Below are 20,016 nucleotides of genomic sequence, written 5' to 3'. Positions count from 1 at the left end.
CCTTATAGAATACTGCAAAATACATCCCTTCTCTGTGGTGACCTGGCTAATTCTAGCTCAATCTCTGAAGTTCCCAAAGACATAGATATATGACTGGTATGAAGCTTTGTACTCTAATATCCCCATAAGAGAGTCAGCTTCCTCCTGAATTATTCAGCATCCTGGGGACTCTTGGGAAGATGTGTTTGTAGAAGAAGCAGAGTCAAGGAAAGAGGGTTAGGTTTGGAGGCAGAAACCCTGGGTTTGAGTCCTCTTGCCATAATATGTGATCATGTGAAAGGCCCTTCCCTTTTTCAGAATCAGTTTTCTTTTCCATAAAATGAAGGAATTGAACTAGAATCTGTCATGAAGCAGATAGAACATTTCATTTGTAACCAGAAAAATCTGAGTTTGGATCCCTGCACTTACAGTCACCTGTGTGGTGACTGCCTCAGTTTTCTTACCAATAAACCAAAGGAACCGGACTAAATGTTCTCTAAGTTCCCTTTGGTGTAATAAATCCTATGATCTTTCAAGCTTTAAAATATTATGATCATAGATTGTTGAGGTCTGGGAGGCACCCTGGCAATAGATGTGAAACCATGGATAGTCATCTCACTACTATCTGTCTTTTGTTCCCTGCCCAATATCTAACCTTGGGCCTAATCAGATGAGATGATGATGATTCTCTTTATTGGTATTTTAAAATCAGCACTCATCTTTATTATGATGAGTTAATTTTTAAGCATATCTTATCAGGTGGCCTCATTGGAAAGAAATTTAGATAGCAGCACATGGCTCCTTGGTCCATCTTGAAAGAACTTGTCCACCCACCCTGTGAAGGACAATGAGGTTGTTATAGATGTTTTCAAGTCAGAAAAGTACAACTCACAAAAGCCAGTCGACAGCAATGATGAGGGTGACGTCTTCAGCTGGCAGGCCAACAGCACTCAGTACAATGACCATGGTGACTAGCCCCGCTTGAGGCACTCCCGCAGCTCCAATACTGGCAGCCGTTGCTGTGACACTATGGCCAAAATATATATACACAAGAATGAGTTGGAAATGTAATCTTCCTTTTAAAGTCCTCTGTCTTATACCTGACAAGTTGCCATTTCTTTCCCAAATCAAACCAAGAAAAGTTCATAACTATGTGACTCTGTGGGGGCAAAGGAAGGAGGATTATATCCTACCTCTTCCCTCAAGAAGCTTATGACCTAGTAGGGAAATAAGGCAAATGGCATGAATATTTACAGATATCAAATGAAGAAGAGTTTTAGAGAAGAGGGAAATACGTCTTGCTGATGTGGTCAGAGGAAGGTTCATACTGTAGTCAATTTTTTTAGTCATTTCTGACTCTTCATGATCCCATTTAGGGTTTTTTTTTTTGGGGGGGGGCAAAGGTACTGGAGTAATTTGCTATTTCCTTCTTGAGCTCATTTTACAAAGAAGGAAACTGAGACAAAGAGAGTAAAATGATTTATCCTGGATCACATAGCTAGGAAGTGTCTGAGGTCAGATTTTAACTCTTCCAGATTTCAGGACCAGCATTCTATCCATACTGCACCACCTAGCTTCTCTGAAAGATTTGTGATTTGGCCTTAAAGGAATTTAGTAATTAGTACTCTGCCCCAAATGCTCCAAAAAAAAAAAAAAAAAAAAAAGAATTTGTATCCCCAGAACTTAACACATAAGAAATGTTTAATAAATACATTTTCTTTCATTCATTTGTTCATTTGTTAAGGTTCACAAAATACATTCCTAACAACTTCATTAAATAGTGATTTACAAGTATTTTTCTTCCCCTCCTTTTTTAAAATAGATGTACAAACTGAGGCTCCAAGAAGGGAATTGTTTTATCTTTTTATGCAACTAGTAGACAGGAAGAATAGTAGATAGGAGAATATCACAAGAAAGAGCATACCAGGTTTTATAGTTGATGTCTTTGGTATCTTAATTTGTCTATTATAAGGTGACCTTTGGGTCCTTACATTGTTAAATAGCTGTAAATTCTATCTGGAGTACAGAAGTATTTACTTAGTGGTAAATAATGAAAGCGACTACAAGAGATAGTATAGAATGAATAAAATGTCAAAGACAGATCATTGGGAGATAGTCACATTAGGAGGAAAGGAAAAGAATGGAAAGGCTTGGTAAGAGAAATAGGAGGGGAACCCCCAAAGCACAATGTTGCAGATTGCAGAAGTCATAGATGAGAAAGTGTCCAGAAAAAGGGAGCATCCTCATGTAAAATGCTGCAAGCAAATGAGGATGGAGCAAAGCAAATTGGATTTGATTATGAAAAATCATTAGTACTCTTGGAGAGTGAACTTTTAGCAAATTAGAAAACAGAATGCAAAGTGTTCAAAAGCTGACACAGTTATAATAATAAAAATTAGCAACAATAATACTTATATAGCACTTAAAATTTGCAGAGAGCTTTACTATTATCTCATTTAATCATCATCATAATTCTGGAAGGTAGATACTATTATTATCTATATTTTACAGAAAAAGAATCTGAGACAGATGAACTAAGTTACTTGCCTGGGATGACATAGCTAATAACTATCTGAATCTAGGTTTAAATTCAGATCTTCCTGACTCCAAATCTGGTGCTCTATCCAGGGAGAATTTCAGAGTGAAAAGGAAAGGCTGGAGATTATTTAAATAACTCCTTAGTTGATGAAGAATCTCTATTATAATAGGTTTTTCTACTCATATCCCTCTTTCCCCCAGAGAATGTTTTTACATAACCCTAGGTATATAAAATAGGTATACATATCAAACATTTATTGATAATTAATCATAATTTCATGATCCCCACATTCAGTTATTCATGTGGAGTTGTGACCCATAGTTTAGGAAGCTTTGCTCTACAACATATCCTACAAGCAATTCCATATAGTCTTTACTTAAGGTCTTCTACTAAAGAAAACCCATTACTTTCCAAGGCAATCCATTCCACTTTGCCTGATTTTCTAAGGGGTTTTCCCCCCTTTTATTTAGCAAAAATAGACCTCAATACAATTTCCACTTATCGATTGAACTTCTGCTTTCTGGGATAAGGCAGGACAAGTTAGATTTCTCTTCCATCTGTTTTGAAAATATCTAGCAGGTTTCCCCTAAGTGGTCCATATGACCATTTCTTTTCTTTTTTTTTTCAATAGATCCTCCTACAGCATGTTTCAGAGACCCCTTAACATTCTTGTCAGTCAGTTAAGGATGGTTGATTGACGATGAATGACAAGTGAATGACAAATGTACTAGCATTTGCCAGGCACTATTATTAAGAATGGGGATGATCCATAGAAACACAAAAGTCCTTGCTCACTCTCTAATTGGGGAATCCATTGTCTTATCAATACACTTCCTAAAGCTTTGGTCAGTGAAAAAGAAAGAATATTATTGTGGGAACTTGTTTTTGGTTGGACCTAGGAATTCCTATGTCTGAGGCAAAGAATTGTGTTTTCCAATTTATCTTTCCCTTCGAACCATAGACTTCACATAGATCAAATGACTAGATATTTGACACTTCATTTCTACCAAATTACTCTCAGGTGAAATCCTCTATACTTCTCAAGTTTTAGTAGTATTGTTTGATGGAAAGGCACCCTGAGTTTGAACCTTGGCTCTTATATACTAAGCTATGTAACTATGGACCAATCATTTAACCTCTTGAGTTCCATTTCTTCTCTAAAATGAGTAAGATAAATAATATAAATAAATAAATAATTCTTAACCTACCTATCTCCAAATAGCTTTTATAGGAAAAATATGTCTTAAAAAGTTTTATAAATATGTTACTGTTATTGTATTACTGAGGTACTTTCCACATACAAATCTCCACCATGAGTTACAAAATTTCAAGCATCCTGCCAACACTGCTCAATTTGGTTATATGTCTGCAGCCCAGCCCAAAGTCTGGGCTCTGGTTTGCCTCAGTTTCAACACAGCTTCCCTCTTCCTGGTAAGTAGATGACTTAGGCTGAGCCCATAACACTACTTCTTTGCCAAAAGGAATGGTTTTGTGGCCACAACTGCATTTTAGACCACTTTGGCTTACCAAACAGGAAACCATGGCATATCAAGAATTACCAACAATTTTCTGCAGACTGCACTGGGAGAGTACATGTAGTCAAGGAGGATTCTGACTTTGACCTCAGTTCTGCCCCATAAAGTCCAGACACACCACTTCCTCATGCCTGAAACTCAACTTTAAGCAATTTCTGAGGCTTCAGTGAAATTTGCCTTTGATTCAAAAGTTGGTTTTGTTTTTTTTTAAGTAGAAGAAAACAACTTTTAAGAGGGCTCTTTTCACATTCTCAGGTCTCAGTTTTAAGAATTGGGGTATTCAGGGATTTAGAATTTAATTCTAGTTAATAAACATTTATAGAAAAGGAGCCCTTAGGCATTTGAAGAGCACTGCATTGGAAGAGATACAAAGATCAGAGATCTTATCACTAGTCTAGATTCAATCCTAGATAAAATTGTACTTGAACAGAATTTAGTTATTTCACAATTTTATGGTACACAGAGTGATTTTCAAGAAGGTTAAATTCTATGATGTTAAATATGATTTAGTTTGTGCCACTGTGAGGGTCTTAACTACCCAGGGGTCTCATAGCAATCTTCCTATTGTAGTGTTAAAACTAAGAGAGGGAGGAAGAAAGGAGAAAAAGAAAAAAGTAAGGAAGAAAAGAAAGAAAGAAGGAAAATTAGCATTCATTATATTCTACTATGTGAGTAGGCACTTTGCTAAGCACTTTACATATATTTTCTCAATAGATCCTTAAGATAATTTTGGGAAGTAGGTGCCATTATGGTCTATAATTTTACATTTGAAGAAACTGAGGCAGGGTCACATAGCATATAAATGACTTAGTCCAGATTTTAATCCAGATCTTCCTGATTCTAGCCCTAAGATACTATCTACTGTGCATCATGATCATAGGGATCATGTAGTCAAAACTCCTGTATTTACAGAGGAGAATATTGAGACCCAGAGGAGTTAAATGAATCCTCCAAAGTGACACTGTTGATTATTGATTCCAAGTCTAGTACTCTACCACATCATTGGCTGCCTTAAGGGATGACAGGGTATCTAGAAGGTGAGGTGAACAAATTTAATTCAGCAAACATTTATTAAACATCTACACTATACAAGAAGTACAAAATACACAAGGAATACAAAATTTTAGAAAGGTCAAGAAACTTCCAGGTGGAATCAGCAAAGGTTTATTTAAAAACAATTTTTATGGATCTCACATATTATTATTGGGCTGGGTCCAGTGGCTGAGGATGACTTAAGTTTATAGTTAAAGAATAATGAACAAATGTGTATATATCTTGGCTGTTTTAAATATAGGTCCAAAGACTACTCTAGTAGTCAGAGTAAAAAATTAGAGGAATCTAGAAAATGTAGAACTAAGATGAAGAAGAAATGCTACCACATAAGTTATGTACTTCAGTGTTCTCATCTGAAAGCCATCTTGGAATACAATTCAAAGAGTGGTGACCTGGATTCAGGACCTGAGTTCAAATTTGACCTCAGAAATTTAATAGCTGTGTGACTCTGCACAAATCACTTTACTTGGTCTGCATAAGTTTCCTCATCTTTTATAAAATGAGCTAGAGAAGGAAATAGCAAAACATTCCAATATTTTTGCCAAGGAAACCTCAAATGGGGTCATGAAGAGTCAGATACCACTGAAAAATGACTGAACAACAAACCAAGATGGTCAAGAAGGTGAAGGAAATGTTTGACTTAGTTTTAAATCCAGAAGTTCAAGTCTACTACAGAGCAGGCCTAATATTGGTAGAATATGGTAGATTGTAATGAAGGTTTTAGGTCAGTCCTACTCTGAGGCCGATTTCAATGAACAGACATGCCCATAGAAGAAACCATAATGTCTAAGATCTTGAGTTTAAGAGTTTCATTATATGTAGCTTTGGTTATTCTTGGGGAAAAGGCTATGCAGACAGAGTAGAAGCCAAAAGAACATAATCTTTAACTGGAGAAAACTTAATAGCTTGAGCTATCTTCACAGGTGCTTTATAGGGAAGTCTATAGAAGTGCTTTATGTAAAGTGATGAACATTTATATGACACCCTCACCCCACCTAATGGTGATTATCTGTCCAATGTCCAGATCCAAATTGTTGAGTTGTGCAATGAACACAGCAGCGACTGCTTCATAGAGGGCAGTTCCATCCATGTTGATTGTTGCACCAACGGGCAGAACAAATCTGGTGATTCTCCTGTCTACTTGGTTCTTTTCTTCTGCACAGCGAAAGGTAATGGGTAGTGTTGCTGAGCTGAACAACAAAAATGGAAAACAGCTCATAGTTACAGAATGCCAGCCCCATACTTCTTGAATATTGAGTTTTTTTTCTTTTAGAAGGCTAATTTTAAAGAGCATTTAGCATTATATTTACCACTCAGTAATACATCTACAAAAATTCTGTGGGCTAATAATATCTCTTACAACAAAATCCTTAAAATTGTTTTACACTAGGAAAAGTGAAAAACATTTAGTGGAAGAGGAAATATATTCCCAGGTAGAGACACCACGATTACTACCAAAAGACACTAAGAATATTATTTTTCAACCTAAAGGTTATCTCTAAAACCATAGAGTTTTTGCATTTGCCATTACAAAATAGAGGAAGGGACAGATAGATAAAGACAACATTCAGAGACTCCCTTTGACCTTATTTGTTACCGGGAAAACAAAATATCTTCATTTACCTGGAAGAGATCATGAGGGCTGTGAGCAGAGCCTGAGCCATTCCCATGGCAAACCGGAAAGGATTCTTTCTTACAACTAGCAAGTATATGAGTGGGAGGATTACAATGGAATGTATGGCAAGCCTGCAAATAAAGAGAGACAATTTTATACATAATAATTCTAGTAGGAGGAATGACCACTTTTACTGGGATAATAGATCCATCAAAGCATTAAAGTGTTTTGAATATGTGTATGTATGTATATGTGTATATATCTATATCTATTTGTATATGTGTGTAATACATCTATCAATGTAAGTTGACATCTTCTTTGTAATTTATAGTCTTAGAAATTGCTTAGAACACTCAAATATTTAAGTGACTGTCCCAGAGTCCCTCATGTGTCAGCAGAGGGATACAAATTCAGGCCTTCCTCAATCTGGGAATTTTGTTTTTTCTGGTTAAGTGCAATTGGGGTTAAGTGACTTGCTCAGGGTCATACAACTAGGAAGTATTAAGTGTCTGAGACTGGATTTGAACTCAGATCCTCCTGACTCCAGGGCTAGTGCTCTACCTACTGCATTATCTAGTTGCTTCAAGCCTGAAAAATTTTTTGTGTAATCCCATGTATATAGATGTATAAAGTAAATATGCAAATCAACATTTACTGATAAATCATATTTTTGCAATCCCCACATTCAGTTACAAGACCCCATATGGGGTCATAAACCCCAGTTTAAGAAGCTGGGCCCTTTACCATGCTTGTTCTCTTGATGTGTGACTTTGGGTATATCATTTAAAAACTCCAAGCCTCAGTTACCTCATCTCTAAAATGGAGATATAAACCTCATTGGGTTATTCTGAAAATAATGCTTTTGTCAACTTAAAAAACTATAGAATTTGAGTAATGATAACTATAATAGCCCAAGGGGTATCACGGGCTTCAAAACAGAACTAAGCCCTGGAAGGCATTTGGATAACCAAGAGATGCCAGCAGTGAGATGAATATTTCCTTAGAATGTTCCTAAAACCCTACAAGATGTTCTCAGAGAATGATTTCTGAGCAACTAGGAGGCCTGGAGCAATGAAATCAGCTCATTGTCCCAAAAGCCAGCAATCATCACAGTGTAATCTATTTCTAATTTAACAATTAAAGAGCAGATCTCGAATCTACTTGTCTTAGAACTCTTTTTAAAAAATAAATAGCCAGAAAGTCTGATTTAAAAAAAATAAAAAGAGTTCATAGGATCTAGAGCTGAGATCATATTGTCCAAGACTCTCATTTGGTAGATGAGGAAACTGGGGCTTAGAGGTTTCTTGCCATTACAGATTTTTTAATAGGAAGAGATTTTAGGGGACTTCTATATTTTACAGATGAAGAAATTGAGGATGAAAATATGAAATGAGTTCATCAAGATCACCCATGTTCCTTCCTGAATATGTGACTTCTGACTCTTAAGTCCAAGATATTCTCTCTTGCTATATATTATTTGGGCTTGCCTAAGATCATGCAGGCAGTAGATAGTGGTGGCAAAATTCAAGTCAAGTTCTCTAGCTCTAGATGAAGGAGTCTCTTCCCATGGTACAACCCAACAGCATTCTTTCCCCAACCCCATCCCACCCTCTATCCAAAAACTGACATACCCACTAAGCACCGTGGCCATGTACAGCCCCAGTTTGCGAAATATTTCCCAGTCTTCAACTTCAATGATCTTCCCAGCAATCAGAAATATAATGCCCAGTGGCATATACCTAGAAAATGAGCACCACAGAGAGAGGAAAAGAAATTATTATATTCTGTGGTAATAGAATTGACAATTAGGCTACTAGTAAAGAGAGGACCGGATGACTTCTAAAATTTCTTTCCTATTCCAGAGAACAGAGTGCTTACCATCACCAGATCATCCATTTATATCTGGAAAGGGCCTTTAAAGAACACCTGGACCAAAACCTTTATTTTGTAAAGGAGGAAATGGAGATCGAGTAACAAATTCAGGATTTAAACTGAGGTCCTCTGACACCAAATCCTACTTTTCCCCTTGATTCCAATTCACTTGCATTATCTTCCTGATGTCATCGTTCTCTTCCAGGATTAAGGGCAAACAATAAGCTGACCTGGAATTGGTCAGTTGGAAGATTCCTCCTTCCCTCTTTCCCTCCCTCCCTCCTTCCTTCCCTCACTCTCCCTCCCCTCTTCTCTTCTTTCCTTCCTTCCTTTTTTATTCTTTTCTTCCTTTCTTCATTCTTTCCCTCCTTCCTTTCTACTCTCCCTCCCCCTCACTCCATTCTTCCCTTTCTTCCTTCCCTCTCTCTCTTTCTCTCCTTCCTTCCTTCCTTCCTTCCTTCTTTTGCTTCCATCCTTCCTTTGCTTCTTTTCCTTTCTTCCCTCTGTTCATATAGGGTATCATATCTTTATATGTTCTTAAAAGCATTTTTTTTCTCTCTTTTGCAGCTCTGAATCATCCCAAGGTATTTGGGGTTTACTGGCTAGATTTCTTTTTTAAGGACCAAATCTTAAAACAAAACTGATCTGATTCTAATTGCCCTCCAATAGGTCTTAGGCCAAGTCCCATTTGGTCATAGTTGGGTTCTGATCAACTCAGACTGAATGTAAACAGCAGTAATTTCTCCTTTGACTACAAATCTTGAGGATCTTCCCCTCTCAAAATAATTCATTCATTCATTTATCTATTCATTTATCCATTCATTCACTCATTTAGATTTTTTTGGACTAGGTGAACCAGGAGATTCTTTGCCTCAGTTGCTACTTAGTCTTAATCACAGAATGAGTGCAGCCTCAGTCACACTGTGACCTGTTGAAGACCTTAGCTTAAAAAGGCCCATTTCATCTAGGGCTATCCCCAGTCCTCCTGATCTATATTTGGACTTAGATGTCTCTGGATGGGAAAGTGAGGCAGGTGACCTTGCACAGCCCTCCCTCCCTTAAATCCAATTCATTTGCATGTTATGGCAATCACCTCCCTGATATCATGGCCCTCTTTGAGAATGAAGAACAAAAAACTCTTTCCTGTAATGACATTAGAATGATACACTGATTCTTTTTCATGTTCACAGACTATATCTAAGCAGTCACCTCATGAATGAATCCTCTTGATAACAAGGGGAACTGGGCAAGGAAGGCAGGAAGGCAATAAGCATTTTTCAAGTGGCTGCTATGTGCCAGGCACTTTACAAAATATTATCTCACTTGATCCTTAGAGCAAGTCTGGGAGATAAGTGCTATTACCCATTTTATCAACGAGAAAACTGAAGCAGAGATTTTAATTGATTCGCCCAGAATAATGTGTCTAATATTGAATTTGAACTCAGATCTTCCTGGCTCTAGAAATAACACCTTCTCCATTGTTTACCTAGCTGCCTCTAATTCAGGATGATGGCCCCAAACATTGGATATGCCTGTATTAAGCACCTCCTGTGTTCATGGATATGTTAAATGCTAAGGATGAGAAATGATAGAGGCTCTGCCTTCAGAGAGTGTTTGAGGGGGAAGTAGAATAAATAAATGCACTCCATTTATATTGTACCCAGTTATTTGCATGCTCTACCCCCCATTAGAATGTCCTGTAGGCAGTAACTAATGTTGCCTTTCTTTGTGTTTCTAGTGCTTAATACTGTGTCTGGTGAAGAGAAAGGACAGCTTGTTAGCTGATCTACCAACAGGGGCAAAAGAGCACTGGGCACATGTGGAGGAAGAGAGAGTGAGGGTGAGACAAAAGGAAAAGGGGAATAGGAGAGAAGGAAAGGCAGTAGGAGGGAGAGAGGGAGGGAAAGAGTGAGGTAGAAGGAAGGAGACACAGGAAGAGAGAGGGAAGGAGAGAGAGAGAGGGAAGGAGGGAGAGAGAGAAAGAAGGAGAGAGGGGGAGGGAAAGAGGAGGGGAGAAATAAAGGGAGAGGAAGAGAGAGGAGGAGGGAGAGAGAGGGAAAGAGAGGGAGAGGGAGGAGTTAGGAGAGTGAGAGAGAAAGGAGAAGGGACCACAGTCTAATATTCCTAATATGATTTTCATTAATAGAGAAAAAGGATGTATCTTGGAGGGTCATACATAAGTTCTCATTTGCTTTTTCACTGACATTTTTCTTCCTGTACAACATGTAAATTGATTCTACAATGTAGTGTGAACACTAATAGAATATGTGACCCTGGCAAGATGCTCACAGACGTTTGGCTCAGAAGGGACTTTAAGGATCATCTTGTCCAGCCTGCCTTATTTGGCAGATAAAGAGACTGAGGACTGAAACTACATTCTATATGGCGAGGCAGCAGATCTCTGGACAGGAGATAACGACATCTGGGCAAATAAAAGAAAGCGAAGGATTGAGGCAGTCATTTTGTTAAGACAGGAAAGCTGTTGTTGCATTACTTGGCTAAAAACTAATACAAGACAGCTGATGCTCACTGTTAGTAAGGGCTTGTCTCTTTCCAAATAAGGACACAGTTTGTTTCAGCAGAGGCTGGATCCTTTCTTTAAAAAATAAAGAAAAACAGGTCACAACTGAAGGAAGATTTGAGGATTTCTTGCAAATAATATTTATGTTGCATGTAACATTTACATGCTGTCAGGTTAACAGGCCAAAAGTAGTCTCAGTCATCTGATCAGAAGACAGTTCTGCGAATGAAAAGTGAGAACTCAAGGGATCCTCTTGCAGTCCTTTGGGACCCAGGACCCCAGGAAGAACAATAGTTCTTCTAACCTCTACCTACCAGCAAAAATACTTGACATTCATGGAACTCAGAAAAGTAAACCAAAGACAGTAAACCCTTAAGATTTATTGTGTATGAATGGTTTGAAACGAAAGGTTTTTGAGTCATTCCTTCTCATCTCTATCATTAGAAGCCAGAGCAAGGTTAATTACTAAGTAATTTGTCTAACTACCAAATATACTCACACTTTTCTTGCCCCCCATATTAATTTCTTTTGTCAATGGAAAAAAGGCTTTTTTCTCCCCCATTTTTTTCTTTGACAGATAATTTTGTGATTTTTCTTTATGGAGGAAAAAAAACACAACCTAGATATTTGGCTCTGTCACTTCCATGTCATTGTACAGATATTGGCTTGTGTAACTCCCCCAATTATTCCAGAAGTGTAATGGGTGATCTCTGAGGGTAAAAAGTACCCCTTGTTTGGAGGTCTTCAGTTAAGGTTGAATGATACCCAGTGGGATATGTGATAGAAGAGATTCCTTTTCAGGACTAGACCAAGGCTTCTTAAACTTTTTCCACTTGCAATCCTTTTTCACCGGAGAAGTTTTTACATGACCCCAAGGAAAAGGTATATAAAACAGTATAGAAATAAAACATTTACTCATAGTAAGTCATAATTTCACAACCCTCACATTCAGTTACAAGACACCATAAGAGGTCACGAACCACAGTTTAAGAAGGTGAGGGCCAGATGGCTGCTAAGGTCTATAAGAACTTTGAACTCCTAAGATTCTGTGATTTAACTGTGGGATGAATACATGCCAGACACATGGAAGAGGTAGTCATTTTGGAGTAAGCCAAGTTGACAATTCTTTCCTGAGTGGTCAGGGTCATATAATGCATTTTCCTATCATCCTTTTAAACCATTTCCTATAAATTTGCCTTATGCATAAATCCTGAAAACAATTTCATGTTTTGTTTATGAAAGTCATATTTCAAATAAAATGCTAGGTTTTTATGGCAGAATCTTAAAATACAATAAGAGGGTAGCTCCTACTCCTTTGGCCTTATCATAAAATGTTAATAGTTGGATTGTCTAGAGTAAAAAGTTGGGTTGCCTATGTCCTCCCCTATGTGTAAACTCTTCCTCAATGCTAAATCACAGTGTAGAGGTGATTCATACCCAGGTTCTTTAAAAAAGTATCAGCAAAGCACAAAGCCAAAAAGGTTCAAAAATTGGTCCAGAAATGGATGATATGTCTGACGATTGTCCATTACTAGAGGGATGGCTACCAGGATAGGAATTTTTAAAATTAAATCCAAATGATGGAACTGTAGTTTAAGGGAGACATGAAAAGGATTGGAATGATTTCATACTGCAGAAGCATAGCTCCTTGGAGTGTAGAAGCACATAGATTGCTCAGATGTATAGATAACTCTCCTATTGGAGAGAAAAATAAACTTCTTCCTTCAAAGGTTTTTTTTTTTTTTTTTTTGGGGGGGGGGGGAAGAAAAACAAAAGTCAGACAAAAATGAGCCCTCTCACCACATGATGATCTGAACGATTTGCATGGTAGCATCATTGAGTGCGTTGAAGAAATCCACCAGAACTTGGCCCTTTTCTCCCATTTTCCCAATCACGATTCCAAATACAAGGCAAAAGACAATCAAGCCCAGGACATTTATGCCATCTGAGTACATGCCCACTATTTTGTAATCTTTTGTTTTGTTCTGTGGAACAAAGCCAAGAAAATATCAGTGAATGATAACAATATAGCTGGTTGTATAATCTCTGACATGAAATGATATTACCTTTCTTAAGAAAAGTTGTAATATGAATTGGCTCACCTATCCATTCAGTGTAGATTATATTAATAATAAGAACAAGAATAGCATTTACATAGGACTTTAAGGCTTGGAAAGCACTTAACATACATAATTTCATTTGGTCTTCATAATAACCTTTGTAGGCAGATGCTATCTTCATTTAACAGATGAGGAAACAGACTTAGGGAAGTTAAGAAACTCAGGTCAAATCCTTTTGTCTCTATTGGCTTAACTTTGATTTAATTTTTATATGAAAGGGGGAAATAAGGGAATTATCATTGAGAGATTATTAGGAAATGATTGGGGAATAAAAGATGTATTAATTACATCTCTAGAGTTGTTAAGAGACTTCAGAGGTCAGTTAGTTGAACCTGCTCATTTTACAGAGAGCTTCTTCCAAGGCCAGCACTTGAAATGACTGTTATTATGTAATGGATGTCTGAAGGAAGGAAAGCAGTTTCTAGATACCTGACTTGAGAGTCAAATTGTAGCCAAGATGGGGGCAGATAGCTGATGCAGTAAATAGTGCACTGGTCCTGGATTCAGGAGGACCTGAGCTCAAATCCAGCCTCAGACAAGTAATACCTCCTAACTATATAACCCTGAGCAAATCACTTAACCCTAATTTTCTTGCAAAAGAAAAAAAAATACATGTTGAAAAAAGAGTAGCCAAGATACTGGGACAATACTGGCTCAAATTAATAATGCACATTTACAAAGAGCTTTCTTAACAATTTATTGTTAAGAATAGTTATTGTTAACTTTATTGTTAAGATATATTTGAAGACAAGGGTCACTAACTTGGAGGTAGCACTGGAATCCAAGGATCCTTAATCCAAGAGCATTAATGAATAAATAACATTTCTATTTTCTACGCCCTCTAATTTCTCAGTGATTCTTTACTGTCAAGGAGAGAAACTAATTATGAAAAAAATAGTACTTTGGATAGGGCAGTCGTCATGACAGCTGTCACAGATTCTCTTGTGGTATTCATCTCTGGTTCATCTGAAAGCTTCAACTCTTCACGTTTGGTTTTGTACTGTGAATTGGGAAAAAAAAAATTTTAAACTTGGCTAAATAAGAACAAATGAAATTCTGGCCATAAGAATTAATAAAGGTGGCATCTATCATTGAGCAAACAAGTGACAGAGTCATAATTCCTCCCTCCCCCCCAAAAAAATCCTGCCTGAGCCAATAAGTGATCATGATTATAACTACTTAGATTTCTGTAGTCTTTTGAGATTTACAAAGCATTTTCTTCACAAAAATATTATGAAATAGGTAATACACTTAATACTATCATTTTACAGAAGAAGAAACTAAAGATCAAAGACACAGCATGTAGAGTAAAATTGGAAAGTATGAAAGCACAAAAGTTTAAAATTGAGACACTTTCTGAAGCCAATTCTGATTCTTATTTGTTTTGAAGACTTCTTTAATGGGTATTTTGACAATTGTAGAAAAGAGTAGTTTAAAGGGTCAAAAATTTAAGTAATGAGATTAAACCACTAAATCTCACAACCTCCACTCAAAAAAAAGTCTTCCTTTTCAAAATTTCAAAGATAAAACTAGGAACAAATATGTGGCATAATATTAAAGTGGAGATTCAGATCCTAGTAATAGATATTTTGTTTAATAGACTAAATCCTAATCATTTACATTTTTGTTAATTATTTTAAAAATAAAAACAATGTGGTCATATGATTTATACTTCTACTATAGTCTAAGCTATCAACATGTATATTGTCAGTGGAGATAAATAAATGACACAATTATGTAAAATTTCTCTAGTCAGTTTAATATGTCTGTTCTATGTTAGACTTCATAGAATTGAACAAATGCAGAATTGAAAATAATCTCAGCAGTAAAGCCTTTTTTTTTAAACAATATCTCTGTTGAGTAATTACGTAACCTTCATCTGAAAACTTTTGGGAATAGGGAACCCTATATTTTGTGAGGTAACCCATTCTACTGAATAATTCTAATTATTAGAAAGATTTTTAAAATATCAATCCAAATTTTGTCTCTAACTTCCCTTCATGGTTTTCAGTTTTGTCCTCAGTGGTATAACAAGTTGTCCCCTTTCCCTAGAAAAATTCTTCAAATACTTCATCATACTTGATGTATTTCTTTTCTCATCTCCCCAGTTCTTCTCTTTTCCAGGCTAAACACCTCCAGTTCCTATAACTGATATTCTCATGGTATGATTTCCGGTTTTTTTTCTATCCTTGTCACCCTTCATTTAAAAGACCTTGTGTTTTATCAAGTCTGTGCCACTTTGCATGTAGGTGAAAGGAACCAAGGAGTAATTACATTAGGCATAAAGCTTCACTGTAACTGAATGAAGTGTATAAAAACATTCACAAATAATCACTGTGCTGTGTCTGCAAAGACACCTTTGGAAAAGGCATGGTTCCATGCTCCAGAGGTCAGTATGAAGCAGTGTAATTTTGTTGGTGAACATAGAGCGTTCTGTTCACTCAATCTATTCAAATGAATGCAGCAGTATGTGATGGACCCAGCTGTATAATGCAAAAATAAACAAGAGAACAAGGCTCGAAATATATGGGGTGAATGGACTGTTCAAACAATTTCCCAAAGAAAAGCTCAGCTCTGCTAAATGGGAGAGCAGAATGCTTATACTGAGTAAGACACTGTTAAGGAGACTGAATCACTGGAAATGTTAAGTATATGCTCTATGAGCATAAGATTTCCTAATACTAGAGGAAAAGGAAGACCTAACTTGTTTATTGTTTTCCTGTATCTTGTTATTACATATTAAGTTGTTACATATGTTAAGTATGTTTCTAAACATTACTCTATATGCTCTTTATTTCATTGCATTTTTTTTTCAAAGAAAGAAAGCCTAAAGTCATTCAGTGCTAAATCACAGTCCTCCAAGATCACTGGCTAGATGTTCAACTTCTTCCCCTTAGATCTGCTGGGCGAGAAAGGGAAAGGAGGAGTGGTATAATACACGTTAGACCTTCTATCCCATTTTCTTAGCAATGTGACTCACAAGGTATAAAGGAACTTCATTCCTGGAATTGTGGGCTGGCAGACATGTAAATCCAGAGCATGGGAAGTCCCCTGCAATTTGAGAACATCCCAAGAGTTCTCATCCATGGCTACATTTTGGGCTGGAATTTTTAAAGAACTATTTCCTGGACCAGACTAGCACAAAATTAAATTTAATTGAAGGGAAGAGGAGGAAACTAAAACCTAAAGTAGTCATTGATATTACCTGCTGAAAACAGGCTTGGACGAGATTCTCTGGAAACATATTCCTGTTGGAGACATGGAACATAGAACTAGATTAAAATAACAAGAACTAGTAGAATTATTTATTATATATGCAAGAAGAATTTTGTGTCTCTCTAAAAGCTGATGAAATTTAACTAATCTAAGTAGCATTTTTAATTCTTAGAAATCATACATTTGGATCATATGGGGTCCCCTGGCCCCTTACCCCCATGGCACACTTTCTGATATCACCCCTGCTTTTTATCTAAAGACTTCAATTCTCTATTTCATTTAATTTAGTTCAACAAGCATTAATTAGGTGCCTACTATGTGTCAAGTGCTGGGGTTACAAAGATAAACATGAAACAGGTCTTGTCCTCAAAAGCTTATATTCTACTGGGTCTATTATATGTACATATTGCTTTATTGATTGTTTATGTACATCTCCAGAAACAATACAAGACCTTTGAGGCCAGGAACTGTTGCTTATTTTTCTTTTTATTCCTAGTTCTTAACATGAATTTCTGATACATAATAGGCATATAATAAATTGATATTCTCTTAAATACATTTAGAAGGTACAGATATGATCTTCTTAGACCTGCTGGGAGAGAAAGAGATGTCTTCAGAAGAGAAAGGATGCACAACTTGAAGGAAATTTATATGCTTTAAAAGCACCATTGGCATATAATTTAATGTAGGGGTTCTCAAACTACGGCCTGCAGGCCATATGTGGCCTGCTGACGATGTTTATGCAGCTCTGCCAGGTTATGGCAAATGGGCTGAGGGGCGGAGACAGAGTGTGAGGTTTGGTTTTTACTATAGTCCAGCCCTCCAACAGTCTGAGGGAAAGTAAACTGGCTTCCTATTTGAGGACCACTGATTTAATGTATCAATTATCAGTGTTCTTATCAATTGGTTTCAATGGAATAGTTTCATTCTGCATCATAAATCTTTAATAGAAGGCATGCTTTTGTTATATCATCTCCTAAATGAAATTGATATTATGATCTCTCCATCATTCTTCCTTGAAGCATGACAACCACTTACCTGATCAGATCTAGCATGGCATCTACTGTACTGACTTCAGGGGTGCTGCCTGTCCTGTCAAACTCTTCAGCATTCTGGGACACACCAGGCTTGATGCTTACCACCAGCACGATCCCTGTGATCAACGATAAATCCCGCATCAGAGTCAGAACCTTTTAGAATGTTTGTAACTTTGATGGGTCATTCTGAAACTAGAACTCTAAGAATGATTAAATTATGAACTTTGCAAAAAAGGTGGCTTTTGATTTGAGTGTCAAGAACTTATACTCCTGTATAATAAAACAGTTGCTGCTTAAACTTTTGGTCCTGTTTAAAGGAGTAACCAGATGGCATTAATTCTATATTTGTAAAAAGCTGGAGTGACTTGGCTTGTATCTCCCAAATGCTTCTGGAAGCACCTGCTGACAAGACAATTCCTTTTCTCTTCCTTAGCCAATAAAGCTAGATTTAGCAGGTGGGAGTATGAATCATTTTCCTTTCCAGGAAGCTCTTTCAAGAAGGTGGCTTGAATTGTGTGAAGTTGGCAGCAGAAAGGAAAAAAAAAATACCAAGTGCTATGTGAAATCTCATTAATTCAGATTGTACTAATTTTGTCTTTAGGGTATTCAATGCAGAATGGACTCAAGTTTGCCATAACCCTTTGTTTTTCATTTTTCTTATGATCTAAAAAAAGATACTGTACTTTTACTAAGTAAAAGAAAAGCATAAATATATTGCTGAAGAGAAAAAAAATGGACAATTTAAGAGATATGTATACACTTTGGAAGAACTACTGGCATAAATTTAATGTATTAATTACCAATGTTTCTTATCTATTCATTAAAACAGAACTGTCTTAGAATAACCATATCTACCACCTTATTCCACCTGTTTCCCTGGGTTGATCCTATTCTTTTCTCTCCTCACATTGAAAAAATCCATATTATTGCAACATTTATTAATCTCTATAGATAATATTTATAGTTAATAGCTTAGAATAGCATGAACATATAAATTATATAACCATATTTTTCATGTTTTAAAAAATGCAAAAATATCAATGGAGAGGATTCAAACCTCCTTTTTAATATCATGTATTATTCTTCTTGAAGATATGACAATCAGCTAAGGATTAAGCTAGGCATTCTTGGCATAAGGTTATAAAGAAAAAACCCTTTACTTCCCTTAGTTTAATATGATATCAAGGGGCTATATATATATATATATAAAATAAACACATGAATACTAGGTAATTGGTAGAGGATGAAACTAGTGGTTTGGATAGGGTAGGGAATAGGAAAGGCCTTATGTATCTTAGCTTGAGCTAAGATTTGAAGGAAACTAGAAATTGTAAAAGTTGAAGATGAGAAGGGAATGATAAAGAAGTTGTATGATACTATAGAACCCCAAAGGATTTGTGCATAGATTTCTATGAAGTTAGATGGGAAAAAATTCATCTTCATTATCATTAACTTCTTAAATAAAATTTAGCATTTCATTCTGTGACAGGGTCCACAGGTTTCATTAGATTACCATAGGAAACTGTGACTCAAAAAGGCAAGAATGAGAGGACCTAATTCTTTCCACCTCTAACATTATTATTTGTGTGAAAAGTTTGCAAGTTACTTCTTAGTTTCTTAGTTTCCTCTTTTGCAAAATGAAAGATCTGGACTAGATGAGGAGATCCTTAGTTCAAGATCTATGACCCTGTGAATATGAATCTTCTTCCTTACTGTGTCATTAAGATAGCCTCGGGTTCTTGAAGGTATTTATCAAAGTGGAAAGGTGTTGAGTATGGGCCTAGTGATGAACTAGGATCTTCATTCAAATACAAACATAGCTACCTTCAGAGAATCTCATCACTAGGATTAGACAACAGCAACTTAAGGAAGTGCCTTTTGAAGTATGGGAGAGGGGAAGGTCTATACTGGTGGAGAAAGTCCTCCCACACAGATGAAATGACAGACCTCTGAAGTACTGAATCACAGGAAGAGTTATGCTGAAACATCCCTTTCGTTAAAGCAGGTCCAGCTGGATGCATCCTTGGCAACACTTTATTAATTGCTAGCTCTTACTGCTGTATCTACACTCTAGGTATTAAAATGCATTTCCCTGAAGTTATTTCATGATTACTCTCAGTTGTACATTCAGAAACATTATCTGAGCTCTTGGGCTTTTCTTCCTCCTCCCTGAATTGGTTAATGGAGCACAAAATGATCACCTTATTTTTCTTCCTGCTTAGAGAGGTCCTGTTGAATAGAGCAATAGCCGAAGGTCAGACAATTCAATTCTTTCAGCCAAAAGATTTCCCATAGAAATGCAGTCTCAAATTTTATGCTTGATAATAAAAATTAGCCCATCTATTTTCAGGGTGTTATAAAAAAATGTTATAAGGTAACAAAACCACATGCTCTATGTACAAGACCCAGAATTTACCAAGAATGACAGCAATGACCGTAGTGCAGAAATAATATACAACAGCTCGTAAACCGATTTTTCCAGAGACATTGGAATCCAGAGCAGCAACACCTGGAAATATTAAAAAACAT

The 20,016-nt window shown here is 36.6% G+C and overlaps 1 protein-coding gene across 2 annotated transcripts in view; it reads right to left on the bottom strand.

Annotated features, from left to right (window-relative positions):
- SLC1A1 (solute carrier family 1 member 1) overlaps window positions 1-20,016 on the bottom strand; it is a 104,460-nt gene that overhangs the window by 6,454 nt on the left and 77,990 nt on the right. For both annotated transcript variants that reach the window (XM_074282837.1, XM_074282838.1), the window contains 9 exons: window positions 19,904-19,996; window positions 17,489-17,603; window positions 16,440-16,482; window positions 14,136-14,234; window positions 12,915-13,099; window positions 8,353-8,460; window positions 6,730-6,852; window positions 6,102-6,296; window positions 872-1,006 (listed from right to left, as the gene is read on the bottom strand). In XM_074282837.1, the coding sequence (XP_074138938.1) occupies window positions 872-1,006; window positions 6,102-6,296; window positions 6,730-6,852; window positions 8,353-8,460; window positions 12,915-13,099; window positions 14,136-14,234; window positions 16,440-16,482; window positions 17,489-17,603; window positions 19,904-19,996 (1,096 nt within the window). The remainder of the gene's footprint in view (window positions 1-871; window positions 1,007-6,101; window positions 6,297-6,729; window positions 6,853-8,352; window positions 8,461-12,914; window positions 13,100-14,135; window positions 14,235-16,439; window positions 16,483-17,488; window positions 17,604-19,903; window positions 19,997-20,016) is intronic.

Source organism: Sminthopsis crassicaudata, chromosome 1 (genome assembly GCF_048593235.1).
Source record: "Sminthopsis crassicaudata isolate SCR6 chromosome 1, ASM4859323v1, whole genome shotgun sequence".
In the NCBI taxonomy this organism is placed as follows: Eukaryota; Metazoa; Chordata; class Mammalia; order Dasyuromorphia; family Dasyuridae; genus Sminthopsis; species Sminthopsis crassicaudata.
The sequence above is the reverse complement of the archived record's forward strand: the minus strand, read 5'-3'. Positions and strand labels throughout refer to the sequence as shown.